The sequence below is a fragment of the Phyllobates terribilis genome, unplaced genomic scaffold (genome assembly GCF_046119375.1).
Source record: "Phyllobates terribilis strain yellow unplaced genomic scaffold, ASM4611937v1 Scaffold_3__8_contigs__length_932513732, whole genome shotgun sequence".
Taxonomy (NCBI): domain Eukaryota; kingdom Metazoa; phylum Chordata; class Amphibia; order Anura; family Dendrobatidae; genus Phyllobates; species Phyllobates terribilis.
The window spans coordinates 779878398-779897156 of NW_027362763.1; the positions used below are offsets into that span (position 1 = coordinate 779878398).

An 18759-nucleotide genomic window follows, 5' to 3' on the forward strand; every position below is an offset into this window, starting at 1 on the left:
ACCATCCGCAACCTCATCAGGAGCATGCCCAGGAGTTGTAGGGAGGTCATACAGGCACGTGGAGGCCACACACAATACTGAGCCTCATTTTGACTTGTTTTAAGAACATTTACATCAAAGTTGGATCAGCCTGTAGTGTGTTTTTCCACTTTAATTTTGGGGGTGACTCCAAATCCAGGCCTCCATTGGTTAACCCTCGTCATGGGCAATATGTTTCATAACGAGTTTAGGAGCATTGCGCCTGTCAGGCACAGGCTCGAAAATTGGCTATATTTTCCTTTTTAAAAAATTTCAATGCTCTAAAAGTGATCAGTTACCTTAATAGGAATGTAATAAATGAGAATACACATAATCAGGTGGAAAAAAAATGTTTACTAACCAGAAAAGTAACACTAACCAGACAAACCACTGAAAATAGAGAAATGAAACGTGAGCTCCGCCTGTCAGATCAGTTGCCCCTGACGGAGGGTTAATAAATTTGATTTCCATTGATGATTTTTGTGTGATTTTGTTGTCAGCTCATTCAACTTTGTACAGAACAAAGTATTCAATGAGAATATTTAATTCATTCAGATCTAGGATGTGCTATTTAAGTGTTGACTTTATTTTTTGAGCAGTGTAGTTTACTCCCGTTTATATGGACTATTTATTTCCCTGTAATCTACACACATATATATATATATATATATATATAAATATATATATATATATATATATATATATATATATATATATATATAGTCCATATCTAAAATGCAGAAGAAACCTATTATACCTCCGCATATTTTTGAATAAATAAGTTAATATGTTCATCCTTTTTATTTATTCCTATTCTTCCTTTATAGTACTATAGTATAGTAGTCTTCAGCCAGTTTTCTTACTAGCCCAAAACAATGGAGGTCAGACTTCCAGCTTATTAGGATGGTAACAACTTCCTGTTTCAGACGCCATTTTGCCGACGTCCAAAACTATCCACAAACATAAAAGATAAAAATTAAATGACTATGTACGGGGCAGCGGCGGCACTGAGGTTACTGTGGAGAGACACATCGCCATTATATGTGCTATTGAATTACGTCAGCGGTCTTCTCACAGCTATGACGCTACCACAGACCGCGGTGCAGAGGACACTTCTACCTCTAGTGTTTGCACTTCCCGGCGTGACGTCAGCCGTGCGCGTGTCACGTGATCAGCGGCAGAGGTCGGCGTGCTCTCTCTATAAGCCGCACAGAGGTAATGCTGGTCTTGCCGGGTGTTCATATGGGGCGGCTCCTTTACTGAATGTTTAGCCACTGCGGCTTATAGTCATTACTGGCTGTGATTAAACGTGTGAGTGACCTGCTGATCGTTGTAGTTTACCTTAACAGCTGAGCTTTGTGTCACACTGGGTGATTTCTAAAGTAATTGTCACTTGTATTTAACTTTGCACTGATAGCGGGAAATAATGGTCTGCCTATAGTGCACCTGTATGAGAGTGCTGTGTACATCACCCACCTGGAGTCCTGGGGGCTGGTGGAGGGTCCTGGGGGTGGCGATGAGGCGGGATAGAGTCACAGGACCCCCCTGGTCCTCCTCCTTCTGGACCTTTCACATCAGTATTATGTGATTGTGTTCAGGGTGATGACGGTCACAGAGGCCCAATGACTGCAGGAAATATAAGGCTCACATTCCCATTAGATCTACAGGTGCATCTCACTAAATTAGAATATCATCAAAAAGTTAATTTATTTCAGTTCTTCAATACAAAAAGTGACTCTCATATATTATATAGAGTCATTACAAACAGAGTGATCTATTTCAAGTGTTTATTTCTGTTAATGTTGATGATTATGGCTTACAGCCAATGAAAACACAAAAGTCATTATCTCAGTAAATTAAAACAATTAACAGGAAGCCTTTGCAGGTGTTTTTTAAGTGTTTAAAAAGGTCCCTTAGTCTGTTTCAGTAGGCTCCACAATCATGGGGAAGACTGCTGACTTGAGAGATGTCCAGAAGGCAGTCATTGACACACTCCACAAGGACCACCGAGGTTTAGACAGCAGAAAATAGGGAAAACATTTCTCCTAATAAACCTTCCCTTGTAGTGTAAACTGTCATTGTCACTAATTTTAATGTACTAGGGTAGAATAGGGAGGTAATAAATCTATTTGTATTGTCTCTGCAGTGTGTATTATACACAAACCACTCTGCTACCTATACCCATATAGACACAGCTCTGCTACCTATGCACATTGACACACACAGCTCTGCCACATGCACATGTAGACACACACAGCTCTGCCACATGCACATGTACACACCCACACTACATTCCCACATCTTGCAGTTCCTGATCGAGATCTGCATGGAGGCTGCACAGCTGATCAGTTGAAGGACCTTCCTCTCAGTTAATTCAAGAACCCTTTCAAGTCATGTGATCAGTCACATGACCTGAAAGGTCCTTGAATTAATCAGGTGGAAGTTCCCTTATCTGCTCAGCTGGTGTAGCCTCCATACAGATCAGTGTGGGGCAGGAGGAGAGACAGCAGGTCTCTCTGTGATCGGGAAGGAGACGGTGTCAGCGTTCTTCTCCATCACAGGAAGCTACTTCCAGACTATAAAACACGTACACTTTTAGCAAGAGTTTTTCTTACTAAAAAGCGTCTCTTATAGTCTGAAAATACGGTAATTAAAACGTGACTTTTCAGACCCTTTTTTTAATTGCATTTCTGTTGCTGATTTTGTCCTGTGTAGAAAAATGAATAGGAAAGTCTTACAGCGGATAGAACAGGTTGTGCAGATGCACAATGTGTGCCGACATTCCAATTTCCAATGCCTCAGACATCTATCTACCAGACAATGGAGACCTATGCCGTTCCTTCCTCAGTCCTCGGCTGCCGTTTGCCATTGCCCTGAAGCGAGCTCCATTTTGAAGATGACCACACCGCAATGCAGGTTCTTATCTGACAAGAAGGTACTAATCCCCCACACTGAATAATGATAATAATTTTTATTTATATAGCGCCAACATATTCCGCCGCACTTTACAATTAAACGGGGACATGTACAGACAGTAAATTCAATACAAGGTGAGACAGTTTAAACAGTTACATCAGGAGTGATGTCTCTGCTCGCAAGCTTACATTCTACAAGGAAATGGGGGGACACAATAGGTGGAAAGTGCTTGTTATTTCAGGTCTGGCAATTATAATAAGTCGGGATTATCATATAAAGCTGTATGATCCAGTCATCAGCCTGTATGTTCAAGTGAAATACTCAATTACCGAGTGCAGTTATCGTGTGCATGGAGGGTGTAGAGACAGATGAACAGTAGGGAGCAGATTCTGAATATTATTTAGGAGGGAAAAAGGGAAAGTTAGGTTACTGGGTATTTGAGGTGGTAGGCTTGTTTAAAAAGATGGGTTTTTAAAGCGTGCTTGAAGACATCGGGGCTAGGCATCAATCGGATCGTCTGGGGTAGAGCATTCCAGAGAACTGGCGCAGCACGAGAGAAGTCTTGGAGATGGAGGTGCGAGGTTCGGATTATGGGGGATGTTAGTCTTAGGTCATTTGTGGAAAGGAGGGCATGTGTAGGACGATAGACTGAGATGAGAGAGGAGATATAAGGTGGTGCAGAACTGTGGAGAGCTTTGTGGGTGAGAGCAATGAGTTTATATTGGACCCTGTAGCGAATGGGTAACCAGTGTAATGACTGGCACAAGGTGGAGGCATCGGTGAAGCGGCTGGACAGAAATACGACCCTGGCTGCCGCATTCAGGACAGATTGGAGAGGGGAAATTTTGGTAAGAGGGAGACCGATCAGAAGAGAGTTGCAGTAGTCCAGACGAGAGTGAATATGTGCGACAGTAAGAGTTTTTAGCAGTTTCAAAAGTGAGAACAGATCGGATTCTGGAGATGTTTTTAAGATGCAGGTGACAAGAGTGAGTGAGTAATCGGATATAGGGAGTAAAGGAAAGGTTAGTGTCAAATATGACCCCAAGGCAGCGGGCGTGCTGCTTGGGAGTTATGGTTGAACCCTCCAAGGTAATTTTCTATGTTAGGTAGAGTTAGGTTAGTAGAGGGGGGAAACACAAGAAGTTCAGTTTTGGAGAGATTCAGTTTAAGATAGAGGGAGGACATGATGTTAGAGACAGCAGACAAACAATCCTTGGTATTTTGTATTAGGGTAGGGGTGATGTCAGGGGAAGAAGTGTATAATTGGGTGTCGTCAGCATAGGGATGATACTGGAAACCAAATCTGATTGTTTGTCCAATAGGGGCAGTGTATAGAGAGAAGAGGAGGGGGCCTAGGACTGAGCCCTGCGGAACCCCGATAGTAAGGAGGAGAGGAAGAGGAGCCGGCAAAAGATACAGTGAAGGAGCGGTCAGAGAGGTAGGAGGAGAACCAGGAGACAACGGTTTCCTTGAGGCCTATAGAGCGGAGCATAGTGAGGAGTAGCTGGTGATCCACAGTGTCAAATGCTGCAGAGAGATCCAGGAGAATCAGCAGGGAGCAGTGACCTTTGGATTTGGCTGTTAATAGATCATTAGAGACTTTAGTGAGGGCAGTTTCAGTGGAGTGTAAGGATCGGAAACCAGATTGTAGAGGGTCGAGGAGAGAGTTATCTGAGAGATAGCAGATTAGACGGGAGTGGACCAAGCGTTCCAGGAGTTTAGAAATGAAGGGAAGATTAGAGACCGGTCTGTAGTTAGCAATGCAGTTCTGGTCCAAGGATGGCTTTTTAAGTAAAGGGGTTATGATGGCATGTTTAAATGAGGAGGGAAAGATACCTGAAGAAAGAGAGAGGTTAAATATTTTAGTTAGGTGAGTAGTGACCACCGGTGAGAGGGACTGCAGGAGATGTGAAGGAATGGGGTCACTGTTGCAGGTTGTAGACCGAGAAGAAGTGAGGAGCTGGGTAACTTCTTCTTCTGTAACAGGCTCAAAGATGGCAAGTGAGCTTGAAGTGCGGCAGGGAAGGGGTTCCAGGCACTGAGGAGATTGGGTTGAGATGTCCTGATGGATGTGGTTGATTTTTTCAACGAAATAAGAGGCCAGATCCTCCCCGCTGAGGTTGGTGATGGGGGCCTGTGCTTTAGGTTTCAGGAGGGAGTTTAAGGTTTCGAAAAGTCGTTTTGGGTTGTTGGACATTGAAGTGATGAGGGTGGTGAAGTAGGATTGTTTGGCCAGATGAAGGGCAGAGTTATAGATTTTGAGCATGAATTTATAGTGGATGAAGTTCTCTGCTAAAAGAGATTTTTTCCACTGACTCTCAGCACACCTTGAGCAATGTTGAAGAAAACGTGTTTGCATCGTGTGCCAGGGCTGCCGTTGTCTGTGTCGAGTCTTTCTGCGAGTAGAAGGAGCTGCTTCATCTAGGGCACTCTTCAGTGTATTATTTTAGTGTGACAATGCTAAGCCTGGACAGGAGAAGGAGGAAATGGGGGCTAAAGATGTGTGGAGAGTGTCCATAAGCTGCTGGGTATTAATGGTACGTGTATTCCTATAAGTGTGGTAAGTGGAGGTGTCCCGGGTGAGAAGACAATTCTTGACTGAGAAGGAAACAAGGTTGTGGTCCGAGAGCGGGAGAGGGGAGTTGGTAAAGTCATCCAGCGAGCAGAGACTGAAAAAAAACAGTTCCAGAGTATTCCCGTCTTCATGGGTAGGAGAATTAGTAAACTGTGAGAGACGGAATGAAGAGGTTAGAGAAAGTAGATGAGAGGCAGATTGGGAGAGGGGATCATCGATGGGGATGTTGAAGTCACCCATGATGAGGGTGGGGATGTCACAGGATAGAAAGTGAGGAAGCCAGGTGGCAAAGTGATCCAAGAACTGGTGGGATGAGCCTGGAGGGCGATACACAACTGCCACTCGCAGGGAGAAGGGTTTAAAGAGTCTGATGGTGTGGACTTCAAAGGAAGGAAGCATAAGTGAAGGAACCGGGGGGGGGGGGGGGGGTGACCTGGAAAGGAGCAGACTAACACCTCCACCCTGTCTGTTGCCAGGTCTAGAGCACTGGTCCCAACGTTAGATTGGTTCCCGCAGCAGGGGAAAGTAAATGAGTACACCCTGCAGAAGGTTTTTTTTCTTTGCAACTACAGATACTGCCATGTATACAAATAACAATAACTTACCAGTGGAATCCCTCATCATTACCAAACCCTAACTCCAGGGGTCTTCTGATTTGTCTGTCAGCTACCTGACTGCCGCAGCTAATCACTGGCCTCAGCGGTTACGTACCATACATGAAAATCTCACTGAGATAGATTGATCTGGCTGTGGCACCGGAGTGGTGAGGTTAACATGTAAGTAAGGCAGATTTTGTTAAGTACCAGAAAACTCTTTTAACCCCTTAACAACATTAGACGTACTAATACGCGTCTGTGCCCTGGGACTTAAGAGCCAGACCCGTATTAGTACGTCATCGCTCGCGCGCACACAGGCTGTGCGGGCGCGATCGCCGCCGGGTGTCAGCTGATTGTCACAGCTGACACGTACTATGTGCAGGGAGCGTTCCCGCACCGCTCCTCTCACATTAACCCCCGCAATGCTGCGATCAAAGTCGATCGCAGCATTTCGGTGGCAAGGGGAGGTGATCGCAGATACTCACCTCCTCTTCCGGCCTCCAGAGCTGTCTGCCGCGGCTTCCAGGATGTTGCCATGATGACCCGATGTCGTCATGACAACATCCGGGTCACCAGACAGCAGGAAGATTTTTTGGACATGCGCAGTGCATCTCCAAACTATCTTTTCCCTGTCCAGCTCTGACAGCCTGCATGGCACAGGGATGGTGCTGCATTCCTGTGCCATGCAGGCGATCAGAGAAAAAAAAGTGAAAGTCCCATAGTGGGACAAAGTAAAAAAGTATAAAAACTGTCAGAAAGTGAAAAAAAAATTGTAAAAATATAAAAAAAATAATCCACCAAAAATAAAAATATAATGTACCCATCAATAAATATTATTATAAAAAAAAACAATAAAAGTACACATATTTGGTATCGCCGCGTCCGGAAAACCTGACCTATAAAACTGTCCCACAAGTTAACCCCTTCAGTGAACACGGTAAAAAAAAAAAAAAAAACGAAGCAAAAAACAATGCTTTATCACCATACCGCCAAACAAAAAATGGAATAACACGCGATCAAAATGACGAATATAAATAAAAATGGTACCGCTGAAAACGTCATCTCGTCCCTCAAAAAACAAACCACCATACAGCTCCATCAGCCGAAAAATAAAAAAGTTATAGCTCTCAGAATAAAGCTATGCTAAAAAAATAATTTTTTCTATAAAATTGCTTTTATTATGTAAAAGTACAAAACATAGAAAACCGATATAAATGTGGTACTGCTGTAAACGTACTGACCCGAAGAATAAAGCTGCCTTATCAATTTTACCACACGCCGAGCAGAATAAAAAAAAAACAAAAAAAACTATTCCTGAATTGTTGGTTTTTGTTTATTCTGCCTACCAAAAATCGGAATAGAAAGCGATCAAAAAATGTCACGTGCCTGAAAATGGCACCAATAACAACGTCAACTCATCCCGCAAAAAACAAGCCATCACATGACTGTCTGCCAAAATCTGGAAAAATTATAGCTCTCAAAATATGGCGATGCAAAAACTAGATTTTACAAAAAATGCGTCTTTTAGTGTGTGACAGCTGTCAGTCATAAAAACCCCATATGATTCTGCTATCGCTGTAGTCTCACCGACCTGAAGAATAAGGTCGTCTAATCACTTATACCGCACGAGGAACGGCGTAAAAAATAAACTCTCGGGTTAGGGTTGGGCTAGGGTTAGGGCTGGGTTTGGGGTTAGAGTTGTGATGGGGTTGGGATTTTTTTCAAAAGTAAGAAAAAAAAGATGACGATATGGCGACTAGTGTTGAGCGCAAGTGCTCGCTACTTGAGTTTGCATCGGGTGCTCGGGTATGCATTGAGTATCGTGAGTATTTGAGTGATATGCTCGAGTCTCCGCCCCATATGCTTCGCGGCCAAAAAAAACTTTGCGGGGATTGCCTGCCATGCACGAGTGATCCCCCGCATGTTTTTTTTTGGGTGTTTAATAACCGTGAAACATGCGGGGCAGGGACTCGAGCATGTCACTCGAGCACACGCAGTACATGGTGCATACCTGAGTACCCGATGCAAACTCAAGTAGCGAGCACTTGCGCTCAAGACTAATGACAACTTATTCAATATGATGACCTAATGTTATCAAATGCTGTGTCGTACCTCTGGGTTCAAAATGTTCACTATACCCCTTAATAAAATCCTTGAGGGGTATAGTTTCCAAAATGGGGTCACTTGTGGGGGAGCACCACTGTTTAGGCACATCAGGGGCTCTCCAAACGCGACATGGTGTCCGCTAACAAATTGAATGGAAAATCGGCTCAAATTGTTAGCGGACGCCATGTTGCGTTTGGAGAGCCCCTGCGTGCCTAAACATTGGAACTCCCCCACAAGTGACCCCATTTTGGAAACTAGACCCCCAAGGCACCTATCTAGATGCATAGTGAGCACTTGGAACCCCCAGGTGCTTCACAAATTGATTCGTAAAAAATGAAAAAGTATTTTTTCATTTTTTACGAATCAATATGTGAAGCACCTGGGGGTTCCAAGTGCTCACTATGCATCTAGATAGGTGCCTTGGGGGCTCTAGTTTCCAAAATGGGGTCACTTGTGGGGGAGCTCCAATGTTTAGGCACATCAGGGGCTCTCCAAATGCAACATGGCGTCCGCTAATTATTCAAACAAATTTTACAATCAAAAAGTCAAATGGCGCTCCTTTCTTTCCGAGCCCTGCCGTGCGCCCAAACAGTGATTTTTCCCCACATATGGGGTATCTGCGTGCCAAGGGGAATTTGCACAACAAATTTTGGGGTCCATTTTTTCTTGTTACCCCTGTGAAAATAAAAAAATTGGGTCTAAAGTAACATTTTTGTGAAAAAACTTAAATGTTCATTTTTTTCTTCCACATTCAAAAAATTCCTGTGAAGCACCTGAAGGGTTAATAAAGTTCTTGAATGTGATTTTGAGCACCTTGAGGGGTGCAGTTTTTAGAATGGTGTCACTTTTGGGTATTTTCTGTCTCATAGATATCCCTCAAAGTGACTTCAAATGTGATGTGGTCCCTGGAAAAATGGTTTTGTAAATTTTGTTGTAAAAATGAGAAATCGCTGGTCAACTTTTAACCCTTATAGCTCCCTAACAAAAAAAAATTTTGGTTCCAAAATTGTGCTGATGTAAAGTAGACATGTGGGAAATGTTATTTATTAAGTATTTTGTGTCATATCTCTCTGATTTAAGGGCATGAAAATTCAAATTTAGAAAATTTCAAAATTTTCGCCAAATTTCCATTTTTTTCACAAATAAACGCAAGTGATATCGAAGAAATTGTACCAAAATCATGAAGTACAATATGTCACGAAAAACAGTTTCAGAATCAGCGGCATCCGTTGAAGCGTTCCAGAGTAATTACCTCATAAAGTGACAGTGGTCAGAATTGTAAAAATTGGCCCGGTCATTAACGTGCAAAGCACCCTCGGGGGTTAAGGGGTTAATGTAAATACATTCCAGTGTCCATGCAGCCGCGACTTCAAGAAATTAGTTTTTTTATCACATTTCTTATGCTACGGCTGATTTTCTAAAATCTTGTGTACGCCCTACGTGCTCCATACTTTTATAATGGACCAAGAAGGTAAAGCAGTCGGTTCTTAGTGCATCAATAGAGAAATTGGCTGCATTAATACATGAAAATATACATTTGATATTTCTGCCGATGCAGCAGTGAGATTTCTAAGACAAGACCTCGTGTAATGTAACCTACACATAATAGCGCAGAAGGTTATGCTATAGAAGAGTCAATTCACATCTGGCCCATACGGTATTTCCACTAGTTCTGATGCCCAGAATGCTGCATCATCCATATTTATTGTTCTATCCTTGTAAAACAGGCCATTTTTCTCTCGTCATCCACATTGCTTCCTTGTAGCATTGGGTTTTTGTTTTTTTTTTCCATCTGTTTTTAAATTGAAGGAGACAATTGTCTGAACTTTTAATCCGATTCCTAACAATGGATCCATTAAAAAAAACAGATGAAACTAGGATCGAAAACTGAAGAAGGCTCCGTGCACACCATGTCTTAGATGCACTCGCTGAGTTTTCCCAGGTGAAGCTGCTCAGGAAACCGCCGGTGGTTGTTTTCTTGGAGCAGCTTCACCAGCGGTTTGCCACCTTTTTGCTGGCGTCTTTTACTCTCTACCGTATAGAGAGCAGAAGCCATCTGAAGAATGAGCATGTCACTTCTTTTAACCAGTGGTTAAAAGAAGTAACATAAGACAGAACATGTGCACAGCAATGTCGTTTAGGCGTGCTGTGCATTATGTTCATTTTATAAGGTGTTTTTGCTTGAAAAAGCCACTGTGTGCACATATCCATACAAAGTATGTCGTCCATATTTCAGCAATTTTATAAGGCTCCCCGTAGACTTTAGTGGCCAAACTTGAAAAAGACTTTGGAGTCGAAACGTCGTACTGTATATGGCGGAATAAAAAGACAACTTTATTTCACTATCACCCTGGAGTGGACGCTGTCTGTTTTTGCTTTCTTTTAGTTGCCAAGTTTGACCCGCAAAATGAACGAGAACAGGACATGCACTGAGTCTCACGGATCCATTTGTAAAATTGATGTGTTTTTAGCACAGTGAATCTCTGTGGGTCCGTTTGCTGTCCATGATTAAAAAACCCACTCTGAGAGGTGTCACTGTGTGACTGGAGTCTTAGTTACTAACTGTTGGCAAAAAGACGCCAAACATTTCACTAAAGAGATATTTTTTTTTTAATTTTTTATTGAATCCCCAGGGCCATTATCATAAAGCAGGTAGTTTTTTTATCATCCAGATAATAAATGTTTGATAGAAACATAAAAATGTTTTTTCTTTTATTATTTGATAGGAGAAAGTACAGAAAAAAGTGAAGTTACAGCCGATCAAGGTGAAAGAGCAGAAGCAGCTGGTAGAAGTGTGGCACAACATGACCATTCGTGAATTGGCCAAAGCCATGGGTAGAGAGATCGGTGAGCTCCACCTTTTTGTTTTTTAGCTCTGTCTTTTCAACAAATACATTTAGCAGATAATGAAATGCAGATTAACTGCATCCAGATACAGCGATTATGTGATAGAATCTGAATTACAAACATACTTATTAAAGGGATTTCCAGCATAATACATTGATGGCCACTTGATGGGGTAAATCTTTAAATGGGACCGGCAGCAATGCCCAAAATTGTGATGCTCGTGTCCATGAGCCAATCTGGCATTGCAGGATTTATTGGGAACCTGTCAAGTGATTCATTGTGACCAAATTATAATCAGCTTGAAAGAGGGGCAGGCGCCCTTATTGCAGCAACATATGATTTACTATGAACTACTGTAGCATTACAGTGAAATCTTAGTATAAAAGGAATCTGAAGGAACAACCCTCCTAAGCTGTCTATATGGGCAGGCAAATCATAGAAAGCTGAATAAAATGATACCTTGATATCTGCGATTTGATGTCTTATTCCACAGAAATTCATGCTTTTCTTAATATGTAAATGAGATGTTAAGATCTACGGGCCGGGCATAGATCTCCCCGAGAATCTGCCTCCAGAGCTTATTTTAAACGAAAGGAGGTGTTACCAGTGTGAGACGTGTAGATCAGGAGAGCAGACTGTCAGTCATTACATGTCTTGCACTGGGAACGCCCCCTTTCATTTAAAATTAGCTGTGGAGGCAGATTCTCATGAAGATCTATGTCTGGACCACAGATCTTAACAGCTCATTTACATATTAGGAAAAACATGGATTTCTCTGTAATAAGACATAGGATTGCAGATATCAAGGTATCATTTTATTCATCTTCCTGCATTTGACCTACTTGCCCATATAGACGGCTTAGTAGGGCTGATCCTACTGACAGATTCCCTTTAGAAAGGAGCTGGGAAGAGAGAAGAAAGTCATCTGGGTGGGAACAACCGGCTTCTCTCCGGTAGATTGACTGGTCTCCCCCTATTTATGTACATGTGCGTGTCTCCTCATGTTGTAAGCAGAACAATACTTTAAAGGGGTTGTCCACTACTGTCACATACATAGGATAGGGCATCAATGTATCGGCCGGGGTCCCACATGCTTCACCCCTGCCAATCAGCTGTTATCGGTGACGGCGGCGGCCACCAGCCGGAAGTCCTTACCTGCGGTGCCTGGCCGTCCATCTGTAGTGGCCAGCGTGGGGTACTGCACATCCGCCTCCCATTCAGTTGAATGGGAGGCTTATGTGCAGTAACAAGCGCAGGCCACTGCAACTTGACGGCCAAGCACCACAGGTAAGGACCTCCGGCCGCCGATAACTGCTGATCCGTGGGGGTGCCATGTTCTGGACCCTGGCCGATCATACATTGAAGCATCAGTGTGACAGTAGTGGACAACCCCTTTAATTTTTGGTAATCTACAAGAACAGAATTTATCATGGGTCCTCATACAGTATATTTGTTATTTCAGATGACATATATGAAACTCTGATTTTCTCTGACTTTGATGTTGACAATTTAAAACCATCATCGGCACTAACTGAAGAGATGATTAAGGCAGCCATAAAGAAGTCTGGCATGAAGTACATGTACATGGAGAAGAAGGTAGAGAAAGTCATGGAAAATAAAGATGCCGTGAAAAGGTATTCTTGTAATCAGCCGGAGTCTTTTGACTAGTCTCTTGTATAGCTGGACATTGTGGGGCAGAGATTGCAGTCACTCACATTAGTCCACAGCTTACACATCAGTATCTGGTTTGCGTTTTCTCTAAATAAGTTTTTGGCAAAGATCAGATTGGATGACAGAAAAAGGCTGTGCTCCATTATTTTTGTGTCTATATAGCAATTAAGGGTGCTTTCACATTGCGTTCAGGCACCCGTTCGTTGGCCCTGTTGGGGCTTGCGTCCGAACCCTTTGCAAAACGGGATTTAGACATATGCGCCGATGGGGCCATAGACTATAATGGTGCCGGCAGAGCAAACGTGCGCTCTACCGTTCATCATTTTCGTCCATATATGCCTACTGGAGGCAGACACTCAGACATTGTAGACTGCCTCTAGGTGTTCGTCTCCAGTAGGTGTATACGCACAAAAATGTTTGCTCTGCCGGTATCATTATAGTATATGACCCCATCAACGCACACGTCCAAATCCTGTTTTGCAGGGGTTTAGAACGCATGCCCTGACGGAACCCACGAACATGAAGATAAGCGCAATATGATAGCACCTTAAGGCACAATTGAAATAAACCACTCAGACTTAATAATATTTTTATTCACTTTGCAGAGGTCCTGCAGACCCTTCTCTACTGGTGCCCAGACATCCTGTAGTTACTATAATGGGACATGTAGATCACGGGAAAACGACATTGCTCGACCAGCTGAGGAAATCCCAGATTGCAGCAATGGAAGCCGGTGGTATCACCCAACACATAGGAGCATTCAGTGGTGAGACATGCTTGGAGAGTTGTTTCCACCTCAAATATGTATTTCTAGGCTATATATTAGCGTTTCATTAACACTCAGTCATATGGTCTAAAGAGCCTGTCCCATGGTATTTTATTCCAGTGTGGCCAATATACTGAGATATATCCGGCACTGTGCGGGCGGCAACCTGTGTATCCGGCACTGTGCACGCGGCAACCTGTGTATCCGGCACTGTGCACGCGGCAACCTGTGTATCCGGCACTGTGCACGCGGCAACCTGTGTATCCGGCACTGTGCACGCGGCAACCTGTGTATCCGGCACTGTGCACGCGGCAACCTGTATATCCGGCACTGTGCACGCGGCAAGGATCTGCCTGGTAGTAACAGCAGTCTGCAGCGTTACCAATCTTGTCATGGCTGGGTTTAATTCTAAAAGGTTTTTGCCACCAATCAGAAATGGAAGCTGTGTCTTCAGTGTGTGATAGTGCAGGGCAGCCTCGTGCACCTTTGCTGATCACAGAAACAAACGTTAAGGGAACCTGTCACTACGTTTTCCCAATATAAACTAAGGCCACCACCTTTAACACATAATTTACAACAGTCTACCAACCTGTATATAAATCCCCAACCCACTCTGCACAGCCAACAAAAACCCTTTTATAATCCACCATCCCCAATACGGAATGGTCCTGTCAGATGGATGCCGTTGGTTTTGCTTCAGCACCTCCTCTATCCCTGCAATTGCTGGCCTCCTTCATGTGGAGAACACGCTTCCTCTATCCCCGCAATTGCCGTCCTCCTTTCCTGCTTCATGTGGATGATGCATCCCACGTCATCCACACAGCGCCCCCATTCTTGCTCCTGTGCAGGTGTACCTCTCTCTCTCCCCTGGAGACCGCAGAAGTACTGTAATGTGCTGATGTCCATTTTACTTCTGGGTCATCGTCGCTCTCTGTCCTCTCTTGGCACATCACAGTACTTTGCTGTGCGCTCAGCAGGGTGGAGCGTAGTACACCCACACAGGAGTGAGATTGCTGGCGCTGTGGGGTGACATACAGTACAGACCAAAAGTTTGGACACACCTTCTTATTTAAAGATTTTTCTGTATTTTCATGACTTTGAAAATTGTACATTCACACTGAAGGCATCAAACCTATGAATTAGCACATGTGGAATTATATACTTAACAAAAAAAGTGTGAAACAACTGAAAATATGTCTTATATTCTAGGTTCTTCAAAGTAGCCACCTTTTGCTTTGATGACTACTTTGCACACTCTTGGCATTCTCTTGATGAGCTTCAAGAGGTAGTCACCGGAAATGGTTTTCACTTCACAGGTGTGCCCTGTCAGGTTTAATAAGTGGGATTTCTTGCCTTATAAATGGGGTTGGGACCATCAGTTGTGTTGTGCAGAAGTCAGGTGGATACAGCTGATAGTCCTACTGAATAGACTGTTAGAATTTATATTATGGCAAGAAAAAAGCAGCTAAGTAAAGAAAAACGAGTGGCCATCATTACTTTAAGAAATGAAGGTCAGTCAGTCTGAAAAATTCAGCAAACTTTGAAAGTGTCCCCAAGTGCAGTTGCAAAAACTAAAAAGCGCTACAAAGAAACTGAGTCACATGAGGACCGCCCCAGGAAAGGAAGACCAAGAGTCACCTCTGCTTCTGAGGATAAGTTTATCTGAGTCACCAGCCTCAGAAATCGCAGGTTAACAGCAGCTCAGATTAGAGACCAGGTCAATACCACACAGAGTTCTAGCAGCAGACACATCTCTACAACAACTGTTAAGAGGAGACTTTGTACAGCAGGCCTTCATGGTAAAATAGCTGCTAGGAAACCACTGCTAAGGACAGGCAACAAGCAGAAGAGACTTGTTTGGGATAAAGAACACAAGGAATGGACATTAGACCAGTGGAAATCTGTGCTTTGGTCTGATGAGTCCAAATTTGAGATCTTTGGTTCCAACCACCGTGTCTTTGTGCGACGCAGAGAAGGTGAACGGGTGGACTCTACATGCCTGGTTCCCACCGTGAAGCATGGAGGAGGAGGTGTGATGGTGTGGGGGTGCTTTGCTGGTGACACTGTTGGGGATTTATTCAAAATTGAAGGCATACTGAACCACCATGGCTACCACAGCATCTTGCAGCGGCATGCTATTCCATCCGGTTTGCGTTTAGTTGGACCATCATTTATTTTTCAACAGGACAATGACCCCAAACACACCTCCAGGCTGTGTAAGGGCTATTTGACCAAGAAGGAGAGTGATGGGGTGCTACGCCAGATGACCTGGCCTCCACAGTCACCAGACCTGAACCCAATCGAGATGGTTTGGGGTGAGCTGGACCGCAGAGTGAAGGCAAAAGGGCCAACAAGTGCTAAGCATCTCTCGGAACTCCTTCAAGATTGTTGGAAGACCATTTCCGGTGACTACCTCTTGAAGCTCATCAAGAGAATGCCAAGAGTGTGCAAAGCAGTCATCAAAGCAAAAGGTGACTACTTTGAAGCACCTAGAATATAAGACATATTTTCAGTTGTTTCACACTTTTTTGTTAAGTATATAATTCCACATGTGTTAATTCATAGTTTTGATGCCTTCAGTGTGAATGGACAATTTCATAGTCAAGAAAATACAGAAAAATCTTTAAATGAGAAGGCGTGTCCAAACTTTTGGTCTGTACTGTAGGACACATCATCCACATGAAGCAGGAATGGAGGACAGCGATTGCAGGATTAGCGCTGAAGCACCAACAGCAACACTCATCAGACGGACTGTTCCTTACGGGGGGGTTTATAAAAGGTATTTATTTTGGATATGCAGAGTGGGTTGGAGACTTATATACAGGTTGCTGGATTGTTATAAAGAGGTGTTAAATGTGGTGGCCTTTGTTTATTAGGGGAAAACCTGGTGAGGAGTTCTCCGGTGAAAACAAGTTCTCTTGCTGCAGCATAAGTGATTGATCGTGGGGGTCCGACCGCTGGGAATTTTTATTCCCTGACATAAGATAAGATATACTTTATTTATCCCGGAGGAAATTGCGGTATGGCACTTTTATCCCTGTTTCAAAGTGGACTACATCTCCATTGTATATGGGGCAGTGCTTGGCATACCCAAAGGGGATGAATGGCGCTTCAGTCAGTCATGTGCACCACCACTCCAATCTAATGGGGGTAAAAGTGCCCCATTCTGCTGATCTGTACAGCCCCGTGCAGTCAGACCTCCACCAATAAGTTATCACTTATCCTGTGCATATTGAACCCCTTTAATAGGACCAAGCTTCAACACCAGACACTACCTATGGATAACACTGGTGCTGTGTCTGGGGAATTGCCTGAATGAATGCAGTCTAAAAATCCCCTTGTTACATAGCTGAATGTTTCTTGTACTTGTTTGTAATTCATTTTCCATTTTTATTTGCTAGTTAATTTGGCTTCAGGGGACAAGATCACTTTTCTGGACACCCCAGGACACGCAGCGTTTTCAGCAATGCGGGAAAGAGGTGCACATGTGACTGATATTGTTATACTGGTGGTAGCAGCAGACGATGGAGTGATGAAGCAAACCATCGAGTCCATCCAACATGCCAGGAATGCCAGAGGTAAATCAGTATAACTGGGATGACTAATTCTCATGCCATAATATAGAGTTATGAAGATTTGGCCTCTTACCTTGTTATTGTAAGCTCTGATTGCAGAATCTCCTATTTATCTTCATTCTGCTCTTGTTACTAGTAAGCAGCTTCAATACTCAATGTCAGCTGGCTGCTGAATAAGCAAATACGATATAGAGAGTGTAGAAAGCGAAACAAAACCCATGATCACAACTTCATGTCATTGCCTTGTAACTTAGGAAAGACCACGACTCTCCTTAGTTGCAATGAAGAAAGGTACATTTATTGATCTGTCGGAGTGTCATGTTCAGGGGTACCACAAGGTGTAAATGCTGGTGTCTCCGCTGCAGGCAATGATTGGCTGCATTCGTCACATGAATAACGTCCAGCACTTGACCAGCAGCACGCCCAGCAGGGACCACCAAAACAAAAAAAATGCTATAGTTATTTTTATTTTATAATCACCATTCATTTAATAAAATCGCAGAATACCCCAGTAAGTAGGATGGACGGTCCTTCTCATATTGAAAGCCTGGAAAAATCAGGTTTGTTCAGCTTGGAACAGGGAGGCCTTTACACTGATCTTATTTTTTTGTAAAACTGTAATTATGTAACACAGTTTTTTTTCTATCCATGAACTTTTAAAAGACCCAATGGATGCTCATAACATAAAGGCGATTTAGAAATCTATATAGAAAAGAGTTGTTTAAAGTTCGAGTTCTAAAATAGTATAATTTGCCACCCAAAATTAGTATTAAAAAGAGCTTGATGCTTTTCTTATTAAAAAGACGTTGGAATTTATAATCAAATGTAACCTGTCTATAAGGGCATGTAGGTCGTAGGAAGCTGCATAAATTGATATCTGAGATGTAATGTTTTTTTTCCAGAGAAATCCACGGTTTTCTTTTATGTAAATGAACTGTTAGGATCTATGGACTGGACACTGATCTCCCTGAGAATCTGCCTCACGAGATTATTATACCTGAAAGAGTTACCAGTGTGAGACAGGTAACACAGAACAGTAGAACTGAACTTTGCTTCTTGCAAACACATTAGCAGCTGCAGCTCTCACCGCTCTGCTGTTTTGTGACCCTGTCTGCCTGTGAGATGGAAGCTGAGGGGATCCTGCAGATATGTCAGATATAATCACACATGGCTCTGCAGTGATACCAGGAGAGTAGAGAGCGGCCATCACACATGTAACTCCACCTTCATGTATAATAATCTCTGGAGGCAGATTCTCAGGGAGATCAGGGACATTGCATGGCAGATATCAAGGTATCATTTTATTCAGCTTCCTATGACCTACATGGCCATGTAGACTGCTTAGAAGGGCTGATCCTACTGACAGATTCCCTTCAAGAGCACTGGGGAACCAACTCTCAGCACCCCCACCAATCAGTTGATTGAAGGACCATGGCAATACACCAAGTGCCGCATTTCCTCCACTGCCACACTTAGCAGTGGCCCTGTCTGGTATTACAGCGGAGTCCATTTCACGTAGCAGTGACTGAGGTGCTATTCGCTGTTAGGCCGGGCTGGCTCGCCATTAGGAGTGTAATCCAAAAGTGAAATATGTCAGCTATTCATCCGTCAGTGTGAACCTTGTGGTCAGAGTATAAAACAATCAACCAATTATAATCCTTGGTGTCAGCAACAATAGAACACAATGAT

General features: G+C 43.3%; 1 protein-coding gene across 3 annotated transcripts in view; it reads left to right on the plus strand.

The window, feature by feature from the left end:
• The first annotated feature begins 1140 nt into the window (after window positions 1–1140).
• The window catches only part of MTIF2 (mitochondrial translational initiation factor 2), a 41131-nt gene continuing 23512 nt past the window's right edge, over window positions 1141–18759 (plus strand). The window contains exons 1-6 of one of the 3 annotated variants that reach the window (XM_073672281.1): window positions 1141–1233; window positions 2734–2953; window positions 10938–11058; window positions 12521–12692; window positions 13335–13495; window positions 16897–17073. In XM_073672281.1, coding sequence (XP_073528382.1) covers window positions 2738–2953; window positions 10938–11058; window positions 12521–12692; window positions 13335–13495; window positions 16897–17073 — 847 coding nt within the window. In that variant the 5' untranslated portion in view covers window positions 1141–1233; window positions 2734–2737. Of the gene's footprint in view, window positions 1330–2733; window positions 2954–10937; window positions 11059–12520; window positions 12693–13334; window positions 13496–16896; window positions 17074–18759 lie in introns of all 3 variants that reach the window. The other 2 variants (XM_073672282.1, XM_073672283.1) reach the window with 2 other exon arrangements.